General features: G+C 50.0%; 1 protein-coding gene across 12 annotated transcripts in view; it reads right to left on the minus strand.

Annotated features, from left to right (window-relative positions):
- Positions 1 to 24973, minus strand: part of ATP2B2 (ATPase plasma membrane Ca2+ transporting 2) — a 384948-nt gene that overhangs the window by 24877 nt on the left and 335098 nt on the right. For all 12 annotated transcript variants that reach the window (XM_033210668.1, XM_033210661.1, XM_033210666.1 and 9 more), the window contains 4 exons: positions 11006 to 11247; positions 9817 to 10051; positions 1461 to 1640; positions 1175 to 1262 (listed from right to left, as the gene is read on the minus strand). In XM_033210668.1, coding sequence (XP_033066559.1) covers positions 1175 to 1262; positions 1461 to 1640; positions 9817 to 10051; positions 11006 to 11247 — 745 coding nt within the window. The remainder of the gene's footprint in view (positions 1 to 1174; positions 1263 to 1460; positions 1641 to 9816; positions 10052 to 11005; positions 11248 to 24973) is intronic.

The raw sequence follows: 24973 nt of genomic DNA on the forward strand, positions 1-24973 counted from the left end.
CCTTGTGGTTCTGGGGTTCTGGGTTTCTCTCCCCAGGCCAGATCTGCTTCCGTTAATGTCCTTGGGCAGCACTTTTGAAAGAGGAATCCAAGATGTTCTAGGGCTGATCTCCAGTGGACACCTGCTCCCATAGCCATTTTACAAATGAGGAAACAGAGTCCCAGAGTGGGATTTGCCAAAGGCCACAGAGCAGGTCAGTGGCAAAGCCAGGACGGTGTGACTCTAAAAATACCCAGTTGGCTGGGTATAGTGGCTCCTGCCTGTAATCCCAGCACTTTGGGATGCCAAGGCAGGAGGACTGCTTGAGGCCAGGAGTTCGAGACCAGCCTGGGCAATATAGGGAGACCCTGTCTCTACAAAGAATTAAAAAAACTTATCCAGGCGTGTTGACATACGCCTGTGGTCCTAGCTACTTGGGAGGCTGAGGCAGGAGGATGGCTTGAGCCTAGGTGTTTGAGGTTGCAGTGAGCTATGATTGCACCACTGCACTCTAGCCTGGGCGACAGGGGGAGACCTTGTCTCAAATAAAATAAAATAAAAATAAAGAGTGCCCAGCACCCGGCTACCTAGGCTCAGCAAGTGGTGCACCCTCCCTTTGGAGGGAGGAGCAAGACTTTGGCTTTTGGTCTCATCCCTCAGGTGGCTATTCCCAAGACAGCGTATCCCTGGGGTACTGGACACAACTGTTGGTTGGTTGCCTCAGGGACCAAACAGACCAAGAGACTAAAAGCTCTGAGACCAGACTGAGAACAAGTGAAGTAGGCTGAGTGTTGGACCACAAGCAGCAGTAAGGACTGTGTCAAAGGTGAGAGAGCAGGGTCTGCGAAGTCTTTCAAATTCCTCATCTAAAAAGGCGCTGTACCGGCTACATAGAACACGTCTGTGGGCCCCATTCAGCCCTGAGCCGGGAGTTTGGGACCCCACACAGGCCCAGGTCCATTGTTTCCTAGGGGAGTTGGAGGCCTAAAGAGAAGACTTAGTCCCATCTCCTTCTGGCCCCTTGCAGGCTCCCAGGGCTGAAAAAGGGGGCGACATAAGGCTGTACCCAGGTGTGGAGAGTCGGGGGCGAGAGGCCCTTCCCTTCTGGGAAGAAGCTGCAAGTGCCAGGAGAGGAGGGCCCAGTTTCTGGCCTGGTGCTGGGCTTCAGGATCGCCCGTGCCCGCCCAAGTCTTACCTTTAACCAGGGTATGCTTGTCCGTGGGGGAGGAGCGAGCCAGCACCCGCAGCTTTGGCCAGATCTTGTCAATTCGCTCCTGCTCAATCTGGAGAGGGATGGGGAAGGGGGCGGGTCGGTGGGGTCGGGGAGAGAAACTGAGGCCTGGAGAAGGGAGGGGACATGCCCAGAGTCACTGGGCTCTTAGCAGCACACTGGCTGGCTTCTGTACAATCATGCAGCACCCTACCTCCCAGCCCCCATCTAAGCACGTTCCCCTGAGGATGCTTTACGCTGGGACACGCACCTCCCCCTTCTCGTTGCGGATCCTTCTGTTGAATTCCTTGCCCTCGAGGCACAGAAAGTCCTCCCCAGGATGGATGATGCCACACTTGATGGCGATGGCCCGAGCCGTGTTGATATTGTCACCAGTGACCATGCGGACCGTGATGCCTGCCCGCTGGCACTTGCGGATGGCTTCTGGGACCTGGGCAGGAGGGCAGGGGCCATGGGGGAGGGCACCACCTCAGGCAGATCCCCCCTGCCTTCATGGATTCCAGAGGAGCCCTTCTCACAGGCAGTTCTACTGAAAGGGGACTAGATGACTATGAGATACTGACGGCACACAGGGCACATGGGCCACAGCCTCCCTTCCTGTGCCCATGGCAGGCATTGTTAATCGATCACACATCCTCTGATTAAACCCTGATGTGGTTCTCATCACAGAGTCCCAGGTGGCTACCACCTATTGACCATGACAGTCCATCCTGAGACAGAACCACTGGCTGTCTTGACCTGGGCAAAGACTTTGGAAAGACTTCCACGAACACCTCCTCAGATCTGGCCCCAGGTAAGCTTGGCCAGGTGAACTTGTCCTTGTCTCACCCACATATACAGTTCCCGCAAACTTGACAAATCCATTTGTGTATTTTCAGTTTCTTGGGGGGGATATTTGCATTTGGGAGCATTTTACTTACAGAATGTGACATGGGTTTAGAATATGTATAAATGATTACGCTTCATGTAAAATATACCATTTCGCTGCAATAATAAGGATAGGTTCTGCCCTCTCTGACTGTAATGACAGACGATATCTGGGACAATCAGGCCAGATCGGAGCCAGCCAATCAGAAGGCACAAGGCTTCCCAGCCCCGCCCCACCCCAGCAGCCAGCCCTGAGCAGAGCTAAGGGTTTCCCCTGCGGAAACCAGCCTGGAGCTGGGGCAGCCCTTTATACACAACAGAAATCGATGGAATGAGTGATTCTTACCCGAGGGCAGTGACAAATAATAAAATAATATTTGCTGCAGAACGTCTTTCAGTGGGAGAGAACATGTCAAGGGCAGAAAATTCAGTTATTTGGAAAGACCACAGCCTGTTAGAATCTCCAGCCTGGAAGGACTCAGTCTGACGTTCCCTCCCTGCACACCCCACAGTGACCAGGAGCGTACTCCAGCATCCACCTGCCAAGCCACCGCTGAGGGAGTTGGAAACCTATGGATTGAGTCATATTCCCCCTAAAAGACAGACTGGAGCCCTAAGCCCCAGTACCTGTGTATGTGACCTTGCTTAGAGATAGGGTCATTATAGCGGTAAATCCAGCTAAAATGAGCACATCACAGTAAGTCCTAATCCAACAGGAATGATATCCTTATAAAGAGGAAATTTGGACACAAAGATATGCAAAGGAGATGCCATGCAGAAATCGGGGTGCTGCTTCTACATTCCAAGGAGGCCAAAGGTGGCCAGCAAGCCACTGGAAGCTGAGAGAGAGGCGGAGATAGCTCCTCCCTACCGTCATTGGAAAGAGCCAGCCCTGCTGACACCTTGGTCTCAAACAGACGTCCAGCCTCCAGGACTGTGAGACAACAAACTGCTATTGAGCCACTCAGTTTGTGTGACTTTGCTACAGCAGCCCTAGAAAACTAGTACAAACAGTTAGAAGGTGGGGCCAAGCCTGACTGGGACAGCTCCTGCCCTGGTCTCCTTTCTGCCCTCAGCAATGGTAAGAACAAGGATTGGCCTTGACTATCTCGCCTGTGTCCACCCTATCCGCAGCACCTACCACTCCTTCAGCCCCCACCGCTATCGTCTCAAGCTGGGTAATTGCCCAGCCTGCCTCTGGGCAGGAAGGCAGGGGCCATGGGGGAGGGCACCACCCTCCCTGTGTACCCTGTGCAGAGGGCACTGCCTGGCCCCTCTTTCCTTACCCTGGCCACTAGTGACCTGCCTGAGTGTCAGCCTGTGGGGCTGCCCTCTTTCAGGGGCTCCACCCTGATGCCTTCAAGAGGAAACCCACAGTTCTGAGCGTGGCTGTCTTGTGGCATGAGGAACAGATGTCCTGGAGGGGCAGGGTCCCAGTAAGGGGGTCTCTCTAGCTACTGGAGTTGTCTCAGAGACCGGCTCTGTGGTCAGGCAGTGATCTCCCTGTCGTTGAAGGGTTAGAGCAGGGCCAGCTGATCACCAGCCTCCTCTGGGGCTTACTTCCAGGGCCTGGGGAGAAGCCTTCCAGTGCCCACTTGGGGCTTGGGGGCCATGTGAGCAAGGCCTCTGCCTCATGCCACGGTGGCTAATCACGTAAGCAAACGTGACCTCATTTTTACAGAGCTGGAGGGAGTGGGGACGTGGAATGTCAAAGATCCTGTTTATGTAACTTACTAATAGCCTCATGACGGCTGTAACATGGGCTGTGGCCCCCTGCTCTCACCTGCCCCTGAGAACAGCAAAGAGCTGCTGTTTCCTGGGAACACACAGCTTATCTGGCTCCTGCCCCCAAAAGGAGGAATTTAGGTTCTTGGTTTCAAAGATGCTGGAGGTCTTGGAGTTGGAAAAGGCTTTGGGTCATTGACTTTGACCCTCTGCTCATTGTCTAGATCTGTTCCCAGGTGTCCTCAACAGATGGGCTGGTCAGCCTCTGCTTGCACACCCCTGATGACGGGGCACTCCCTCCCTCTAATGCCCACTGCTCCACTGTGGAACAAGTCTAGTTGATTTTTTTACACAACCTTTCTTTTTTCAGATAGCAGAGCATTACCCTGCATCAGACCTGTACTCTATTTGGAGGCAGGGTCTTTGGCACAGGCCTATACAAAAAGTTCTGGGAACACAGAAGGGGGTTTTGTGCTGCTGAGTATATGTGCTACTGAAAGAGCACAGAGGGCACTGTTGCTTTGGAAGAAAGTGGGTGGGGAGGAGAAATCAAGGAGGACTTCCTGGAGGAGGAGATGTTTGAGCTGCCAACTGAGGCTCTGGTTCCTGGCATTGAGCCAGGGCTGAGGCTACACAGATGAACAGAAATTAGTCCTGGCCACAAAGCACTGTCCACTCTGCATTGGCAGAGAAGGCCTGAGGTATGAACGGGTCCGAGGGCCATGTTACAGGTGATCTGGAGGGGCTGAAGCTGAGGGAAGATGTGGGGTAGGGACTGGAGACATGAATTTGGAGAGGGGCAGAAGGTGCTGGACCAGGGATATGCTCCTTCAGGCACTGGGAACTGTGGGAAGTTCTGAACCAGGAATGAGGCGATCAGTGCTGCGTTTTAGAAAGACTCTCACTTTCGTTGTTGTTCTTTGCTTTGAGATGGAGTCTCGCTCTGTCGCCCAGGCTGGAGTGCAATGGAGCAATTTTGGCTCACTGCAAGCTCCGCCTCCCAGGTTCACGCCATTCTCCTGCCTCAGCCTCCCGAGTAGCTGGGACTACAGGCTCCCGCCACCACACCCGGCTAATTTTTTGTATTTTTAGTAGAGACGGGGTTTCACCGTGTTAGCCAGGATGGTCTCGATCTCCTGACCTTGTGATCCACCTGCCTCGGCCTCCCAAAGTGCTGGGATTACAAGCGTAAGCCACCGCGCCCGGCCAAGACTCTCACTTTCAAGACTGTCTCCCAGAGCCAAAATCAGCCATCGTCTGGGCCTCTCCAAGCAAGCTGGCTTCATGAGAAAAATGAGGCCAATTTTTACGGACCCTATACTTTCCTCTGTGCAGTGGAGAGAGGGCTTGGGGACCAAAGGGCTGGGTTGGGTTTTGCTCTAGGGTCTCACACGAACCCTGGTTTCTTCATCTGTAAAATGGGTACAATAGTATCCACCCTTCAGCAAGGCTGGGGGAACTCTGACAGGGCACAAACAGCCCACACACAGGACAGGCATGTGTACACCTTTTACAAGTCCCTTTTCTCTCATAAATGCAGCAGGGCATTCACGAGGCCCCAGCCACTCCGCATCCCTTCCTGCCTTCTTGCCCAGCTCATGCTGTCCCCTCTGCCTGGAATGCCCTCCTTCCCTTAGCCTCTATGTGTCAAGTCTGTCCCATCTTATAAGTGAAATGCTCTCTATTCATGAAGCCATTCCTGATTCCTGCAACCCAACGGGATGTTTTCTTAAGCCACTCTCAGGACTTAGTTTTGTTGCTCACTCGTTCATTTATTGGACAAAAAGGTCTGGAGCATCTAACTGCTCTGGATACTGAGGATCCAGAGATGTGTAAGACTCAAACCCCAGAGGCATCGATCCAGTTGAAATACGCTTCCCACATCAATAAAATTACTGTGAAATTAAAAATAAATAAGTTTGGGAAAAAATGACTTCTTTCACTAAAATTATCCTAGATATTTCTCACTGAGGAAAAGCAGCCAGGAAATGGGTGCTTCCTGTTTTCATTAAATAAAAGCTTTTAAACATCTGTTGTTTCTGGTGACAGCCGTTGTCTGTGACTCTGAGGGCTTCAAACACCCCCGGATAACCCAGCAAATCCCAGACCGCTGCTCTCCTGATGGCTTTATCGGCACTGATTTCAATCAACCTTGGAAAATGTACCCGCTATATGGGCTGACAGTGGGGTGCTTTGGCAAGGGTGTTTTGATCTGTTCTAGCCTTTGGTCTTCTCGTGAGAGGAAGGCAATGTGGAGATTCAACCCCTTGACAGCCTGGGAAACCGAGTGAGGCAGAGACTGTTTTCTTGCAGTTGCAAAATGAATCTTAGTGTGTCTGCAGGGCCCTAGAGATGGTCCAGGCTGAGGTTTTCCCTCTGGCTGAGCCTCCTAGGCTGGAGGCACCAGGAAGGGCGTTCACCTGTGAGATTTACAGAGGGTGACAAAGAATTCTGTATAAACGGATGAGTCCAGGAGGACAGAGCCCTGGGGAGCTTGACAAAAACACAGTCACCATAGGCACACACGTTCCCTGAAGGTCACCCCTAAAAACTGGGGATAGTGGTTGCCTCTGAGGTGGGAACCAAGGAGCTAGAGGGGGCAGGAATGACCTACCTAAAAAACAAACAAATAAACAAAACCATACCCACCCATCTCCTTGAGTCCTGCATCCATCCTGCCCGCTCGGAGATGCTGAATCAACACGTCTGAGCTTTTATGCTTGCAAGTGGTGTCACCTGTAACCCTACTGTGTCCCTCACTGTGATTGTTGGACAGTCTGATTCTCTCAGTTTTCAGGTGGGGAAACTGAGGCCATCTGTGAGGGAGTGGCAGGGGCAGAATTAGAACCCATGTCCCTTGAGTCTGCTTTGTCACTTGAGTAAGTTACCACTGTGAAACAGTTTATGACTCCTATACAGACATCCCAGGGGTGAGCCAGCAGGAGAGAGGGTGGCCCATGTGGATGCCTTGACTGCAGGAAGTAGGGGAAGATGGGAGGGTAAGTCTTCCAGTCAACTCTTTCTCTCTCTGGGGACGTCAGAGCTTGGGAGGGACCCAAGGGGCACCTGGACTGACTTCCCATTTCATAGATGAAAACACTGAGGCTCACAGAAGGAAGTGGCTTGTTAGTGGCAAAGTTGGGGTTGGGGGTTGGCTCCAGGCCCCCCTTTCCCAGAGTCTGTGCCTGCAGCCAGCTTCTCTGGATGACCATGCTGTCAATAGAAAATGCCAGGGACCCAGCTCTGCCCCTTCAGGCCCTGGGCCTGGGGAGCTCTCATCCCTGTCCTCATCTGCTCATCCTCTTGACTTAGAACTACTTGTCCTTTCCTTTCCTTTTTCCTTTTTCCTTTCCTTTCCTTTCCTTTTGTGTGTTTGTGTGTGTGTGTGTGTGTGTGGCAACCAGGCAAAGGCCCTGAGGCAGGGAGGCAGAAAACCTGTTCTAATCTGGGTTCACTCAGCCACTTTGGGCACATCACTGTCCCCCTCTGGGCCTCGGTATTTTCTTCTGGAAATTGGGGTTTGTGGGGGAAGGTGTTTGGACTAGATCAGCCACTCAAACCTCAAGTCATGCCCTGTGAGAGTCGTGAAATTTGTTTAGTGGGTGGTGACCAACATTTTAAAAAAGAAACAAATAAATAGAAGAAAGGAAAATAGTTAAGTGCATCCCATTATTTTGTGAAATTCTTGCTTTGGTGAAGTGTGTGTGTTTACTGAGTCATGACATAAAATACATTTCTTATTGTGCGTCATGGTCAAATAACAGTTTGGACCTGCTAGTGTCTTCCATTCATCTAAGGGATGTTTCCAAGGCAGGGTGGTGAGCCAGGAACTCTGGGAGTGACCGGGAAGGGGGGGTTGTGGGATTGGGAAGGACAGGCGTGTGGGCAGGCCAGGCTCAAGTGCTATGCAAGGATGAAGAGTTTTCAGTAACGAGATAACACATCACAGTGAAGCCTGAACCCATTAGTGACTGGTAATGAGGAGGTGTCCCACAGGGAGGCTGATAAATGGTCTGTCTGTCCATGGAGAGAGAGGTTTGCAGGAAAGCACGTGTGGGTTCCACTGCCAAGCTCCAGGGCATTGTCTTTGCTGTTTTAGGATCTTGATAGGAGTGAGGAAGCCACAATGACACCCCCAACTCATTCATTCCACAAACACTCATTGAACACCTTTGGTAGGCTAGACTGTGTGTCTAGGGCTGTTATGTGTCCCTGGATCTAGGGTAATGAAATCTACTGGAGAGAGCATGAAGGAAGGGGACCCACATACGTAGCTCACCTATCTTGTGCCAGATGCTCCGTCTGTTGCTCGTAGACACATGATCTGAGCCTTCATGATATCCCAGAGGGGGTGTGTGTGATACTATTATTATCCCCAGTATGCAGATGAGGCTCAGAGAGGTTATGCAACTGGTTCAGCGTCACACAGCCAGCTGTGCTGACACTCAGGATCCCAAATCTGTCTGATGTCTGAGCTCACACTTTGAACCATCTGCCTGCTGCCTAAAATGTGAAAGTCCATGCCTGTGACCTCCTAGTTTCATTTTTTTTGGAATACAGAATCTTATAACATCAGGGCCAGGAACTTGGAGGGCATCTTGTCTATCCCTTTTACCTTAAAGAAAGGGAAACTGAGGCTCAGAGAGGAGTAGGGAATGGCCAGAGACCCCCAAAGAACAGTGTCAGGGTAGGTCCATTAAGGAATGGAGGAGGTGGGCCCTCAAAGCATCAGCACCAAATCTTTTCTTTTTTTTTTTTTTTTTTTGAGACGGAGTCTCACTCTGTCGCAACTCTGGAGTGCAGTGGCCGGATCTCAGCGCACTGCAAGCTCCGCCTCCCGGGTTCACGCCATTCTCCTGCCTCAGCCTCCCGAGTAGCTGGGACTATAGGCGCCCACCACCTCGCCCAGCTAGTTTTTTGTATTTTTTAGTAGAGATGGGGTTTCACCGTGTTAGCCCGGATGGTCTCGATCTCCTGACCTCGTGATCCACCCGTCTTGGCCTCCCGAAGTGCCATCAGCACCAAATCTTACAGCAGAGGCCAATCGACCCGGCCAGGGCCTGGCCAGGGCATCCGGTCTGGACCCAACAGCTGAGTGAGTCCTGGGAGGATGGGGAAGCAGCGGTGTAAGCTGACTCATGCTGCCTGCCCATGCAGCATTTTGGAGATTCAGGACAGCTTCCTCTGCTCCCCACAGCCTTTCTTCAGCCTGGGCAGCCTCACAGACCACACACATCTCATCCTCCCCTGACCCTGGCAGCTCTAGCACTGAGTTCTTGGCCTTCCCCCTCCAGGTGCAGATTCAGCTGAAGGAGACTGAAGACCTACTGTGTGCTGAGTACAGATAGGCATCACCTCCCTCGATCCTTGTGAAGTGGGCGCTGTCAGCCCCCTTCCCTTCTGCTTGAGAATGTGACCTGCAGTTAACGTTCTAGCTCTGTTCCCCTGGAAGCCTGATAAAGGTAGACTCTCCGCTGTGTTCCCAGGCCAGCTTGCTCGGGTAAACTGGCTGGTAAACTGCATCTGCACTGGGAGAAACTATAAATACTGACAGGACACCACACTTCGGGTTCTCCTGAGTGCAATGACCCTTGCTATTGGGCGTGTCCTTTGTAGGGACCCTGGAATCCACGTTTGTGGATTTGTTACAGGAGATCCTGGCTCCTGCAGGGCAAGAGGTTTCTAAGGCAGGGCAGCCCCTACACTTGTCCCTTGGGGGACCAGAGGGAAGAGCTCATGGTGGCTGGGTGGACAGCTCGAGGACTGCCCCCATGGCAGAGCAATGCCTGCTGACGACCTGTGGGTTCTGTGTCCTTCTAGGCTGACCCATGCCATGTGTGGTCTACGCTGTTTCTCATGGGCGATCCTCTTATGAGGATCAGGGAAGGAGATCCCCATGGGCATTGTGTGGAAACTGAGACTCAAAGAGGTGAAGTGACTTATTTCAGGTCACCCAGGTGGCAGGCCTCCCAGCCTCATCCCCTTTGCCTGACCTTGCTGGCCCTGGGGCCTACCTCCGGCCGCACGGGGTCCTCGATGCCCACCACGCAGATGCAGGTGAGTTCGTTGAGGATGTCATTCTCGTTGTCCCAGTCCGGCTCGGGGCTGCTGGGAAAGTCGCGGTAGGCCACGCAGATAGTGCGGAGCCCATCGCAAGCCATGGGCTCAATCACTTTCTTTACCATCTCGTCCCGGTCGCGGGGCCGGAAAACACGGGGCTCTCCCGCCCCATTGAGGATTTTGCAGCACCTGGGGGAGGATGGAAGGGAGATGGGGAGCCCAAGGAATGCTCCTTCTGAGCGGCTCAGAGACCACCTCCCCACCCTCGTGATGCCCAGCTGGCTGCGGCTGGTCATCCAGTGCCCATCCAGTCCACGCCCCAGGCAGGGTGAAATCAGGCGTCCTTCCTGCAATTTTTGCCCAGGCCACTCGGCAAGCGGAGCCCCACAGTGATGTATTATATACTCACAAGATTCATCTGAAATAACACTCCCACAGCTGAAGTGGTTTACAAAGCACATAAAACCCAGGCTAGTAGTTGTTGACCCTGCCTGCACATTAGAGTTGCCTGGGGGAGCCTTTAACAAATATCCATGTGTGAGCCTTGCCCCAGAGGTTCCAGTTCAATTTGTCTGGGGTGAATCCAGGAATCATTTTTTTTAAACACTCCTCAGAGTGATTCCAATGTGTAGCCAGGGTTGAGAACCACTGGGGGCTAGAACAATCCTCTCAATGTACAAGTGGGGAAACTGAGAGCAGAGAGGGGAAGGGATTTGCTTAGTTCACCAGGCTTATTTCCAGCACTCCTCTGGAGTCAGAGGAGTGTGGCTAATAATGAAAATAGCTACCATCAACCGACTCTATGCTAAAGGAAGTGAAATAAGAGAGATCTAAGTGTGATAACGGGTAGAACTTTCTGATGAACCAGTGGCTTAGGGAGGAGAAGGGAGAGGACTCTGGCTATAGAAATGTTTAAGAGGATATAGTGGAAGACACAGTGGCCAAGGGGCATGAAAGTGAAGATGAATCTTCCTGGATGGCCTTGGGCAGGGCCCTCTGTGGCTCTGGGTGCTAGACGGCCACTCTAGCCGGGCAGGCTGCTGAGCCTGGTCTGGATGGCAGCCAGTGCTATATGACCCTGACATCCCCAGCTCCCTGCACCAGGGCACAGCCCTCAGCCCCGGCGCCCTGCCCAGCGCTTACTTCTTGAGCACGATCTCAGAAGCCCCCTTGCTGTACATGCGGAAGCTCTCGTCGGGCAGCTTGATGACAGTGCTCATGGACTTGCGCACGGAGTTGAAGGTGTACACTTTGTACAGCTTCTCCTCTGGCATCTGGCTGCGCACGGGCTCGTAGTCCTGCTTCAGGTCCAGCACGAAGCCCAGCAGGCCGCACTCCGTCTTGTTGCCCACCTGCCGAGGCAGGGCGCCCTCCTTCTCTGGGGGCTGCGGAGAGAGGCAGGAGCGGCTGGCACCTGGTGGGGCCTGTGTCAGGGAAGCCCTGCCCCGGCTGCCACTGAGGCTCTGGGACTGCCACCAGGTGGTCTCTGGGCTGGGGGCTGAGCCCTCAGGGAACCCTTGGCCCATCCCCTGCACCCTCAGGGTTCTGCATCCCAGGTCCAGTCCTGGCTCCGGGTGAAAGGAATGAAGCAAGATCAGCTTTTAAAAACATTATGAATTATTTCAAACTTGAAGAAGAGAATGATGTAACAAAGTTATGTGCCTACCATCCAGCTTTGTAGCATCTTAACATTATGCCACACTTTCCTCAGATTTTTCTTTTTTAAGAAGTAAAACATTATAGACAAAGCTGATTCCCCTCTGCAAACCTCTTTCCATATGCATAATTCACTCCGTGTCCCAGAAACAACTTCTGTCTTACATTTGGCATTAATCATTACCCTGTGTGTATTTAACTATTAATTCTGAGATAGTTGTAATTCACATGCAATAAGAAACAATACAGAGAGATGCCATATACCCTTCATCCAGTTTCCCCCAATGTTATCACCGTAGTATTAACACAAGTACCACAACTGAGATGGAGATGGAAGCCGACCTTGTTGAGATTTCACCGGCTTTACATGTGCTTGTGTGTGTGTGTGCATGTGCATTTTCTATGCAATGGCACCACGTGTGGGTTAATGTGGCCACCACTGCTGTCAAGATTCAGGACAGTTCACCACAAGGGTCCTTGTACTACCCTTTTTTTAAAGCTATCACCTCTCTCTCCCCCCACTCCCTGGCCATGGCAACCACTAATCTGTTCCCCGTTTCCACGCTTTCATCATTTCCAGCCTGCTATGTAAATGGAACCATACGGTCTGTAACTTTCGGAGCTTGGCTTCTTTGCTCAGCAGAATCCCCCTGAGATATAGGCAAGCTGCTGCATGTGCTGATAATCTGTTCCTTTTGATTGCTGAGTGGTATTTCATGGGATGGACAGACTGTCCCTTGTGATTTCAATCAGGTTGAACCATTGGAAACTGCTATTTTTGAATGTCAAAAATGGTCAAATATGGGCAAGTTCATGCAGTTTAACCTAATGAGACTCCTGACCTCAAGTAATCCACCTGCCTCGGCCTCCCAAAGTGCTGGGATTACAGGTGTAAGCCACCATGCCTGGCTGTAACTGCGCCTGGCTGTAACATTCTGTTTTTGAGATTCATTCATGTTTATGGTTCTAGTGTGTTCCTTTTTAACTGCTCTATAGATGCCATGATATGAATACGCTGCAAAGACTTACCTCTTCCTTGAGTCCCTCCCTCACTTCCCTCTCCCCTTCACACATTAGACACACAGTCTTTGGCACCTGCTTCATGCTGGCCCTGTGCCTGCCTCAGGGCCATGTGAACACCATTAGCTGCTGTCCTGGAGACTCCCAGAACACCAGCTGCATCTCCCCAGCACCTGTCACTTCCTCGCACGGCTGCCTGAACACAGGCTGTTTCATGCCTCTGTACCTTCACCTCTGCTGCTCCTCCTGGGTGGGTCCCTCTCCCTCCCCTGCCAGGCACACTTCCTCTTGTCCTTTAAGGACCAGCTCAAATATCTCCTTGTTTTTGAAAACTGCCATGTGGGTCTTTCTTCCCCTGTGTAAACAAGCTGCACTCTATTTCTCTCTGGGTTCTCAGGGTCAGTGCAAAACTCATCACACAGCAGGTGCTTATTAACTGTTCGCTAGATGGTTTAATGCAGACCAGAGTGGTGGGGGAGACAGGTTAATGGTAAGGATGAGATGCCTCCATATGGGCACTGATGTGGGATTCACAGGAGGCTGGGAAAGTGCAGATTTGCAGGTGGCTCCCATGTGCACCCCCGACCCCAATGCACACACCCACTCATGCCACTTAATAGCATTCATACGGGCGACTCAGGTGGAGATGGCTTCAGGGGTGGTGAAAGACACCAGAGATAAACCCAAACTCTAGAGAAATTCTGAAGATGAAATAGCTATGAACACGCCTGTGTCCCCATGAAGTACCAGATGAACCTCTCACAAGGAGCCCTCTGCATCCTTGTCCTCAGTCTCCCTCATATTACCCAAAAAAGCAGCCTGGATAGGAAGAAGGTGGACTCAGGAAGATATCAGCATGACTGGCTCTGCAGAGACAGGATGGACCTTCTGTCAGCAACTGGACATATCCCTGGGCTATTCTCCCCTCTTCTGCAGCTAGGGCTCGGGCCCAAAGAGCACACCCGATTCACATGGGGGGAATACAGGCATCGACATGCAGTGGTCCTGAGACCTGGGGATGCATAGGAAATAAAAAAGAGCCTTTGAACCTAAACGAGGTCCTCAGTTTCCCCATCTGTAAGATGGAGAGGCTGGAGCACATGCTTTCTAGCTCAGAGAAATATTAACCCTCTCCTTAAAGTGGATGTGGTGAGGGAGGGTAGAGTGAGGAAGAACTGCAGGTCCCTCGGTGGATGGTACGGCAGCGGTGGACAGGCAGCAAGGCTCAGAGCACCTCCCCGGCTCCCATAGCCAGACTGACCTGAGGCATCCTGTGCCTTGGAAAATGCCCCATCCCCAAGCTCTTTGATAGGTTTTAGTAAGAAGCAGAGGAATATTTGACACAACTTCCCATGTCTGAAGTTTCGGAAAATAAGTTCTAAGATCTTCCCTCTCTCTGCAGTATGCTGTTATTGTGTGCTATATATCTATCTCTCTCTCTCTCTCTCTCACACACACACACACACATATATATTTGCATTTTATAATTAACTTTCTGTTGATTTCCAGAGTTTTACGGATTTTCCATAACAATTTTTTCTCCCTCTACTAATGAAAGAAAATGACGACACAGAGGACTTAAATAAAAATGCCTAATTACTTATTTGCCCAAGAGAGCTGAGCAGTCATGCCTGCAAAACACCCAGCATTTTATTACCCTCTGTGAAATATTTTAATTTTCCTCTAAAAGGATTTCAGACAATCAATGGTTGCAAATGGCAGAGCTGCCTCCTCCGTAATTCAATTTGTTTCCATGAACTTGAGCTCTGAAATCGCCTACATGCATTACTAAGAATCAGGGACCCTCCCCTCTTCTCTTTTGGCTTTTTAAGATCCTGACAAACCCAAAAGTTTTGCTCCTGCTGTAGAATTTCCATGAGCCTTTTTATCTCCAGGGCTCCAACTCTGTAAGGGAGTCAAGGCATTGGTATTGTTCCTGTTTTGAGGGACAGAGAACAGGCTCTGGGGAGAAAAGGGACTTGCTCCTCGTCAGGGACCTGCAGAGGGTCAGGCCTGAGGCTGCTCCAAAACCCCTGATTCCAGTTCCAGCTTGGTCCAGCACATTTCTCTGCACGGTATTGGGCCCTTGGGGAATGCTGGGTGCAGCCATGGTCATAGTGTAGCCATGGTCATATCTTTGAGAGGACATTTCATGCTCTTGTTTTGGGATGCTGGGAAGTGAATGGAGCTAAGATCAATGAATGATGACTTGAAGAGCTGCAAGTTACGGATAACATTTGCAAAAATGGGATTAAGAAAAACCATAGCATGTATCACCCATTAGGATGGCTACAATTAAAAAAAAAGAAACAAACAAAAAATAATATTGGTGAGGATGTGGAGAAACAGGAACCCTTGTACACTACTGGTGGGAATCTAAAATGGCACAGCCACTATGGAAAACAGTATGGTAGTTCCTCAGAAAATTAAACATGAAATTACTATATGATCCAGAAAGTCTGATTCTGGGGAATATGCCCCAAATAATTTTAAACAGGTACTCAAAGAAATATTTGTATACTCATGTTCAAAGCAGCATTAATCACAAAGTCTAAGAGTTGGACACAACCAACCTGTCCATCAACAGATGAATGGATAAACAAAATGTGATTTATCCATACAATGGACTATTATTCAACCTTAAAAAGGAAGGAAATTCTGATACATGCTACTACCACATGAAGGAATCTTGAGGACATTATGCTAAGTGAAATAAACCAGTCACAAAGGGACAAAAACTGTATGACTCGACTTATATGAGCTACTGGAGCAGTCAGATTTATAGACAGAAAGTAGAATGGTGGGTGCCAGATGTGGGAGGAGAGGAGAATGGAAAGTTACCATTTAATGGGTACAGAGTTTTAGTTTTGCAACCTGAAAAGAGTTCTGGAGATGAGCTGTACAACAATGTGAATGTACTTAATACTGCTATACACTTAAAAATGGCCAAGTTTGTAAATTTTATGGTATATATATTTTACGTAAATTTTTTTTTTTTTTTGAGACGGAGCCTTTCTCTGTCGCCCAGGCTGGAGTGCAGTGGCGCGATCTTGGCTCACTGCAAGCTCCGCCCCCGGGTTCACGCCATTCTCCTGCCTCAGCCTCTCGTGTAGCTGGGACTACAGGCGCCCGCCACTACGCCCCGCTAATTTTTTTTTGTATTTGTAGTAGAGACGGGGTTTCACCATGTTAGCCAGGATGGTCTCAATCTCCTGACCTCGTGATCCACCCGTCTCGGCCTCCCAAAGTAATGGGATTACAGGCGTGAGCCATCGCGCCCGGCCTACGCACATTTTTAAAATAAAAAAATAACTTAAAAGGCTCCCCAACAGGCTGGGTGTGGTGGCTTACACCTGTAATCCCAGCACTTTGGGAAGCTGAGGCGGGCAGATCACGTGAGGTTGGGAATTTGAGACCAGTCTGGCCAACATGTCAAAACCCTGTCTCTACTAAAAATACAAAAATTAGCCAGGAGTAGTGGCAGGCACCTGCAATCCCAGGTACTCAAGAAGCTGAGGCAGGAGAATCACACAAACCCGGGAGGTGGAGGTTGCAGTGAGCCGAAATTGTGCCACTGTACTCCAGCCTGGGCGTCAGAGCAGGACTCCATCTCGAAAAATAAAAATAATTTTTAAAAAAAGCTCCTAAATGAACTCCATAGCATGGTAAACTGCAATAACTGCAATGTGATAATTTTTCTAAGAGGTCATTAGAAAACAATTTTATGCTAATTGGCTGTCTCTGGTGACCTAGCGAGCATCCTTTAAGGACAGGCATCAGCAATGACGTCTCCCCGATGCCTGGAGGCCCGACCTCAACAGCTGCAGCCATACCCGTTTCCCCAAATGCCTACTCCGCACTCACCACTCTACTGAGCTCTTCACATGCATCACCTAATCATAGGCTCACAGCTGCCTACGGGGCAGGGGCTGTTCTTCCTCCCATTTTACAGTCATGCACAACTGAGGCCAGGAGAAGTGAGGCTGCATGGCAAGGAAGGGTCTAGTTGGCTAGGAGCCGAAGCAGGGGGTCTGGGCCCTGAGCTCACAGAGCACCTCTCCCAGAAGCCTGCCTCTCTCCTTGGCAGAGACCACTGGCTCAGAGTCACCAGGGCAGGGCAGTTTGCCTCATTTGTGCCCACATCTCCGCCCCACCAGTGCCATGGGCTGCCAGTGAACATTTGTCCAGTGAATCAATTAATAATTTTGTGTTCATGTGTGGGGTGCTGCCAACAGGATGCCAGGTGGCACGAAATTTTGGCAGAACTTGGTTCCCAGAATCATCCTCTAAAGTCCTGGCTTTTGAGGAGAGTGAGGTGGCTGTGCAAGGTCAGTGAGCCCTGAGGTCTTCCCCAGAGGTGGGGAGGGCAGGAGGTGGGTGCGGGTGTTTGGGACCACAGAAGCCCCCTGGAATGCAGAGGCGCTGCACTCTAGGAGAGTAGACTCCCAGGAGCCTTCCCCAGCTCACCAGTGCAGCGTGTGTGTGTGTGTGTGTGTGAGAGAGAGATGCATGGGGTGTGTGTCTGTGGTGTGTGTATATGTGTAGTGTACTTGGTATGTGTGTGGTGTGTGTGTGTGTGATGCATGGGGTGTGTCTGTGGTGTGTGTATATATGTAGTGTACTTGGTATGTGTGTGGTGTGTGTGTGTGTGTATATGATGTGTTTGGCCTGTGTGTGTGGTGCATGGTGTGTGTTGTATGTGTGGCATGTATGTTGTGCACTGTATGTGTATAGTATGTACTGTGCATAGTGTGTGTTATATGTGCTGCTGTGTGCGTGTTGTATGTGCACAGTAGGTGGTGTACGTGTGTTGTGTGTTTGATGTGTGTGATATGTGATGTATATGTGTGTGTAGTGTGTGTGATGAGTGGTGTGTATGGTGTATGTTGTATGCATGTGGTGAGTGTTGTGTGTTTGTGTGTGATGAGTGGTATGTGTGGTGTGTGTTGTATGTGCATGGGTATGTGTGGTCTGTGTGTTGTATGTGTGGTGAGTGGTATGTGTGATGTGTGTGTGATATGTACTGTGTGTGGTGAGTGGTGTGTGTATGTTGTGTGTGGTGTGTTGTGTGTGGTTTTTGTGTATGGTAATGTGGTATATGTGTGTTGTGTGTGGTTTTTGTGTATGGTAATGTGGTATATGTGTGTTGTGTGTGATGAGGGGTGTATGTATTTTGTGTATGTAGTGTGTGTTGTTATGTGCATGGTAGGTGGTGTATGTGTGGTGTGTGTGTGTGTGTGATAAGTGATGTGTTTCATGAGTGGTGTGTGTGTGTGTGTGTGTGTATGTGTGTGTGTGTGATGTGTGTTGTGTGTGTGTTGTGTTATATGTGTGGTGTATGTGGTGTGTGTAGTGAGTGGTGTGTGTGGTGTATGTTGTATGTGCACAGTAGGTGGTGTATGCATGTGGTGTGCTGTATGTGTTAAATGTGTGGTGTGTGTGATGAGTGGTGTGTGTTTTGTGTACATGGTGTGTGTTGTATATGTGTGGTAGGTGGTGTGTGTTGTGGTGTGTGTATATGTGTAGTGTACTTGGTATGTGTGTGTGTGTGTGTGTGTGATGCATGGGGTGTGTGTCTGTGGTGTGTGTATATATGTAGTGTACTTGGTATGTGTGTGGTGTGTGTGTGTGTGTATATGATGTGTTGGCCTGTGTGTGTGGTGCATGGTGTGTGTTGTATGTGTGGCATGTATGTGTGCACTGTATGTGTATAGTATGTACTGTGCATAGTGTGTGTTATATGTGCTGCTGTGTGCGTGTTGTATGTGCACAGTAGGTGGTGTACGTGTGTTGTGTGTTTGATGTGTGTGATATGTGATGTATATGTGTGTGTAGTGTGTGTGATGAGTGGTGTGTATGGTGTATGTTGTATGCATGTGGTGAGTGTTGTGTGTTGTGTGTGATGAGTGGTATGTGTGGTGTGTGTGGTGTGTGTGTATGTGTGGTGTGTGTGGTGTGTGTATGTTGTGTGTGGTGTGTGTGTGTGTGATGTGTGTGTGATATGTACTGTGTGTGGTGAGTGGTGTGTGTATGTTGTGTGTGGTGTGTTGTGTGTGGTTTTTGTGTATGGTAATGTGGTATATGTGTGTTGTGTGTGGTTTTTGTGTATGGTAATGTGGTATATGTGTGTTGTGTGTGATGAGGGGTGTATGTATTTTGTGTATGTAGTGTGTGTTGTTATGTGCATGGTAGGTGGTGTATGTGTGTTGTGTGTGTGATAAGTGATGTGTTTCATGAGTGGTGTGTGTGTGCTGTGTGTGTTGTATGTGTGGTGTGTGTGATGTGTTGTGTGTGTGTTGTGTTATATGTGTGGTGTATGTGGTGTGTGTAGTGAGTGGTGTGTGTGGTGTATGTTGTATGTGCACAGTAGGTGGTGTATGCATGTGGTGTGCTGTATGTGTTAAATGTGTGGTGTGTGTGATGAGTGGTGTGTGTTTTGTGTACATGGTGTGTGTTGTATATGTGTGGTAGGTGGTGTGTGTTTGTGGTGTGTGTGTTGTATGTGTGTGGTAGGTGGCAGGCGGTATATGTGTGTTGTATGTGTGTGTGATGTGTGTTGTGTGTGTGGTAGGTGGTATGTGTGTTGTGTGTCTGCATGATGTGTGTGGTGAGTGGTGTGTTGTGTATTGTACGTGCATGATGGGTGGTGTATGTGTGTCGTGTGTTTGCGTGATGTGTGTGGTGAGTGGTGTGTTGTGTATTGTACGTGCATGATGGGTGGTGTATGTGTGGTGTGTGTGATGTGTGTGATGAGTAGTGTGTTTTGTGTACGTGGTGTGTGTTGTATGTGTGTGGTAGGTGTTGTGTGTTGTATGTGTGTAGTAGGTGGTATATGTGTGTTGTGTGTTTGTGTGTGTTGTGATGTGTGAGTTATGTGTGTTGTGTGTGGTAGGTGGTGTATGTGTGTCGTGTGTTTGCGTGATGTGTGTGGTGAGTGGTATGTGTTGTGTGCTGTATGTGTATGATGGGTGGTGTATGTGTGGTGTGTGTGGTGTGTGTGTATGTGTCATTGTGTGAGTTATGTGTGTTGTGTGTTTGTGTGTGTTGTGATGTGTGAGTTATCTGTGTTGTGTGTGGTAGGTGGTGTATGTGTGTCGTGTGTTTGCGTGATGTGTGTGGTGAGTGGTATGTGTTGTGCGCTGTATGTGTATGATGGGTGGTGTATGTGTGGTGTGTGTGTATGTGTCATTGTGTGCATTATGTGTGTTGCGTGTTTGCGTGATGTGTGTGGTGAGTGGTATGTGTTGTGTGCTGTATGTGTATGATGGGTGGTGTATGTGTGGTGTGTGTGGTATGTGTGTATGTGTCATTGTGTGCGTATCAGGGTGAAGGGACTAACAGCTCTGTTAAAAACTGGAATTCCCCATCTGGAGTGATTTCCTTTAAACTCTTCTTCCAGAGACGGTGTTCACAAAAACAACCAAAAGCAAAACCCTTGTTGAATTCAACACCCAGGTCCCTGCTGTTTCGTATACCCCATGACCCATCTCCCCACCTCAGTGCCCTGCTAAGTCCCTTCCAGCATCTTCCACGCCTTCTGACCCTATTGGCTTGGCCCGAGCCCAGTCTCGGGGTGTGGCTTGGCTCAGGGGGACTTTGAGGCTCACTCGAATATTAGATTGAGCCCTGGGTTTGGTCCCAGGAGATCTGAATTCAAGGACTGTCTGCTTCCCCTCTTCCCCTTTCTCCTCAGCCCTCCCTACTATCTGCTAGGTTTTAAGATTTATGGGAAATACAACACAGACAACCCTCCTCCCTTCTAGGGTTATTGGCCTTGTGGCTACCTCTGTGTAGAATGGGGTGTCCTGGGGACCTGGGGCTTCACCAGGCGAAGCTTGGCTTATCTATTCAGGAAAACCATCCTGAGGGGGAATCCTTCCTTCAGAACCACTTCAGGGGCTCCAGGGAGATTTGTTTTTCTCTCAATAGCTTATGTTTCAGAAATATGCCATAAACTTCCAACAGTTCAGCTCCACAAGTGCCCATCAGTTTAGTAGTTCAAATGTCAACTGTAGTGTCAATCTCTTCTAAAAGAGGTCTAGTGAAGTAGAAAATTTAAGTCCGCTCGGGTGGTTTCAGTACACGGAATAGACACGGGCAGAACACGGGAATGTTTTCCCAAGGAAGCGAGGTGCCTCCGGAGTCGGAGGAAAGAGCTATTTCTAACTGAAAGCTCAGCTGTGGCTTGGAGGAGCTGCAGGGTGGCTAGAGCTGCTTAGTGGAAGTCTTGACGTACAAAGCACCCGAGACCACAAAGGGAATCTGAGGGTGTGCCAGGGTTTCTGAGGCAGGGAAGCAATTTCTGACTAAATGATGATTCACGCAGCTTCCCTCCGAGGGCAAGTTTAGTTCCTGATGATTAGAAATAAGAATGGAGGCCGGGCGTGGTGGCTCAAGCCTGTAATCCCAGCACTTTGGGAGGCCGAGGCAGGCGGATCACGAGGTCAGGAGCTCGAGATCATCCTGGCTAACATGGCGAAACCCCGTCTCTACTAAAAAAAACACAAAAAAATTAGCTGGGCGTGGTGGCGCATGCCTGTAGTCCCAGCTACTCGGGAGGCTGAGGCAGGAGAATGGCGTGAACCCGGGAGGCGGAGCTTGCAGTGAGCCGAGATTGCGCCATTGCACTCCAGCCTGGGTGACAGAGCGAAACCCCGTCTCAAAAAAAAAAAAAAGAATGGAAAGAAAAAAGGCTCTGCCATTCTCAGAAAGGATGGGGTACAGGATGGGGCTGGGCCCCTGAGAGGCCTCCCAGACTGCAGCCTCAGCCCTTGCACCACCCTCCACCTGTGCCTGGGGTGGTTCTTCTGAATGCTGGGAGGAGAAAGCCCATTAGGGGCTTATTTGCTACCACTGGCTCCCCCCAGTTCTTGCAGCCTCACCTCTCATCATTCTGGCCCTGCAGAAATGCCCAGGCCACAAATCACCATGTTTCCTAAGTAAGCCACACATCTTAAGATCTCTCGGCCTCTGCAGGGTCGTGCCCCCTGCCTAGAATACTCTTGCCTCCTGCGTGCTTGGTGAATTCCTCCAGAATTCTCTGGGCCCAGCTCTGCCACTTGGTGGTGAGGAGCAACCCTGGCAGGTTCACTTCTGTTTCTGCAGTGCGGTTTTCCTAGCTGCGAGATGGGAATGGTCCTGTTTGGCCAGCTGATCTGAAGGGGATATGGAGGGTCAGGAAAGACAGTGGCTGGCATAGCAAACTACAGAGGGGAAGGCTCAGAACGAGCAGCAGAGGGAAACAGAGTAATGGCTGCCATGGATGAGCACCTGCCTGCTCTGTGTCAAGCACTGTGCCGAGCGCTGTACACACTTCCTCAGCTCATCTAAGCTTCACAACAGCCCTCGGACAAACAGCCTCAGGGCAGAGGTGTAGCTCTGCCCTGAGTGGCAGGGACCTGCCTGGGCTTGGGATTGTTACAGATCTAGGTTCCAATCCTGGCTTGGCCTCAGATCTGCTCAGGCACTCTCTGCATGTGCTTTAACTGCTCCAACTGCAGGGTCCTTATCTATGCATTGGGTGTGGTGTCACCTACTCTGTGGGTTGTCATACAAAGCAAGGTAGGGAAAGCACTCAGCATTGAGCCTAGCTAAGTAAATGTTAGCAACAATGATATGCTCGCTTTATAGACTGAAAAACAGAGGCTCAGAGAGGTTAAGTAACTGGCTCAGGGTCACACAGGTGATGAGTGTTGGGGCTGGGATATGAACCTTGGTGTGTTGGACTTTAGAGCCAAACCTCTTAACCATTGCTTCCTGAGCTAGGTATTGGAACACCTGGAACTTCACTAACCCATGGGGTGACTTGGGACAAATCCTTTCCCATTTCTCAGAGTAAACTGAGGGGGCTGAACTAGGTGGTCTCTATGGTTTGTGAATCTTGTAGACCTTGCAATCTATCCTTGCAAATACTCTTTTTTTTTTTTTTTCAGTAAAATGCATCAGCTAATTGGGAGGTCTATGGATCAATGATGCCTGGATGGCTGCAGGTAGTTGTGGAAGAGACCAGCTCAACAAGCTGGAGGTAGTGACAGAGCACTGGTATTGGCCATGGGACTGGATCCAAGGCCATCTCCTGCCTCTTGCTGCCACACAAGAACAAAAAAGTAGAAGGTAGAGACATCAATCCTGCCTTAAGACTCCTATAAATTCATAGTCACCCATCCGCCCACTCACATATTCATCCATCCATCCATCCATTCATTCATTCATCCATCTACTCATCCACCATTCCATTCCATCAAGCAATCAACACATCTACCCATCCCATCCATCTATCCATCCACCCACCCACCCACCCACCAGCCAATACATCCACTCATCCATCCACCAACCAACACATCCATCCATCCATTTACCAACCATCACATCCACCCATCCATCCACCTAACTACCATCCATCCATCCATCCACCCATTCACCCATCTATTCATCCACCCACCCATTCATGCATTCATCCATCAATCCATCCATCCATCTACTCATTCATCCATCCACCCATCCATCTACCTACCCACCACTCATCCATCCATTCCCCCTTCTCCCTACCTACCCCTCATCTCATTGATTACTCATCTACACATTTATTCACCAGTCCATTCACTTACATCACCCATCCAACCAGCACTTCCCAAAAGTCTATCCGAGGGGGATGAGAGAAGATTCAGCTGTCTCCTGCTCTTAAAAAGCCCACAGCCTGGCATCAGACAGCAAGAAGACACAGAGGAACTGGCCTCCTTGTGGAGGGAGAAATACAGTGTATGGGAGCCCAGCCCTGCCCAGGGTCTTATTTTCCCAGTCCAGGCTCATTTCCCAATTAAAGCTGATGGGTAGTGAAGCTGGTGGACATTGCATGTCATTCCTGCCCTGTCTCCTCTTGTATGGTTTCAGAATGCCCTGCAATCTAGATTTCCTGTCCTGGTTTGGAGGGTGGTCAGGTGTCTGCCCTGAGCCAAGCAGCTCGAGCCTCTTCTCAGTCTTCATCTGAGCCTAGAAAGGGGAGCCCCTGAGAAGCCTTTTGCCCCATATGGCTTGCAGGCCCTGGCTGTGAATCTCACCCTCTGGACCCCAGACCTTTCTTCTCAAGCAGACCGTAAGCTAGAGGTGCTGCAGGGTTGGTTTCTGTGACCAGGAACCTAGTCTGGACATCTGACTCAACAGCTAGCTTTAGGGTATCCATGGGTTAGCTTTGCCACTAATTGGCTGAATGGGTTTGGGCCATAGCCTTTCCCTCTCTAGTCCTGATATCTGGTCTCTTTATTTGTTAACCTCTGCATTGCTACAAATGGAATCTCCTTTCAGTGGATGATTTTATTGCTGAATAACAACAATACTAGTCATACTGAGTGCTGTGTGCTAAGCACTTTCCATTAACTAACTCACTTTATCCTCACAACAATCCAAGATTCTCCCCCTCCCCTAGGAAACTGAGGCACTGAGAGATTAAATAATTTGTTTATATTCATACAGCTGATGAAGGATTTGAACGAAGGCAGTCTGGCTCCACAGTCCAAGTTTTAACCACTACCCAGTCACACAGAGGCTCTGCTGCCCTTCCCACATCGATGGCTGTCAGCTCCCAGCAAAGAGAATAATGTGGCCAGGGAACTTACAAGAAAGACCCAGAAAGACAAGTGCAGGTATCTTTTGATGCCAGGGTTCCAGGTACAGAGGGGACTCTGGGAGTTAAGGGACCTGGCCTGGGTTACAAACCAAGGACCCCAGTTCCCAGATCCCTGACCTCTTGCCAACCTCAGCAGCTGCACTTCCTCAGATGGACCGACTGACCCCTGTCCTTTATGCCACTTGAACAGACTCAATCCACCAACATCTGGAAATGACATTTCAGCTTTGCCTCCAGTGCTAAAAAGCACTGCTTAATTGAGACCCATCACTGTGGAAAGGTTTCCTCAGCCTTCTTGGCAGATCCCAAGAACTCTTTTTGACTATAATTGCACTACACACATCTCAATCCAAGCCCACCCCACAGGCTGTGCCCACATGGCTAAAGCCCATTCTATGAATTGCCCTGTTCCCCTCCCTGCCACGTCTGCAGGAGGAGATCATTATCAGCATCCCAGTTATTTTAGGAAAGCCTGGGGAGCAGAATAAAGCATCGCTGATCTCCCTTGATTCCCAAATTGGGTGGGATGGGGGAAGAAGACAAAAGCGTCATCATGTTTGGCATCACCCCCAGGGTTCTCTATCACCATCTTTATGGGTCCTCTAACCTACTTTCCCCTTTGTCAGTTCTGCCTCCCTTAGCCTGCTGCTCCAGGGTGATGCAGGTGGCTGCTCAGCTGCTGCAGTGGGTGCAGGAGCTGCCTCCTCCTCCTTCCCCTACCAGCCCTTGGCTGTTTGCTGCTGACCCACGCTCTCTTCCCCATTTTGACAAAGCTGTTAGCAGCTCCTACAAACCCACCTAATCGAGAGGGT

The sequence above is a fragment of the Trachypithecus francoisi genome, unplaced genomic scaffold (genome assembly GCF_009764315.1).
Source record: "Trachypithecus francoisi isolate TF-2019V2 unplaced genomic scaffold, Tfra_2.0 Lachesis_group0, whole genome shotgun sequence".
NCBI classification, from domain to species: domain Eukaryota; kingdom Metazoa; phylum Chordata; class Mammalia; order Primates; family Cercopithecidae; genus Trachypithecus; species Trachypithecus francoisi.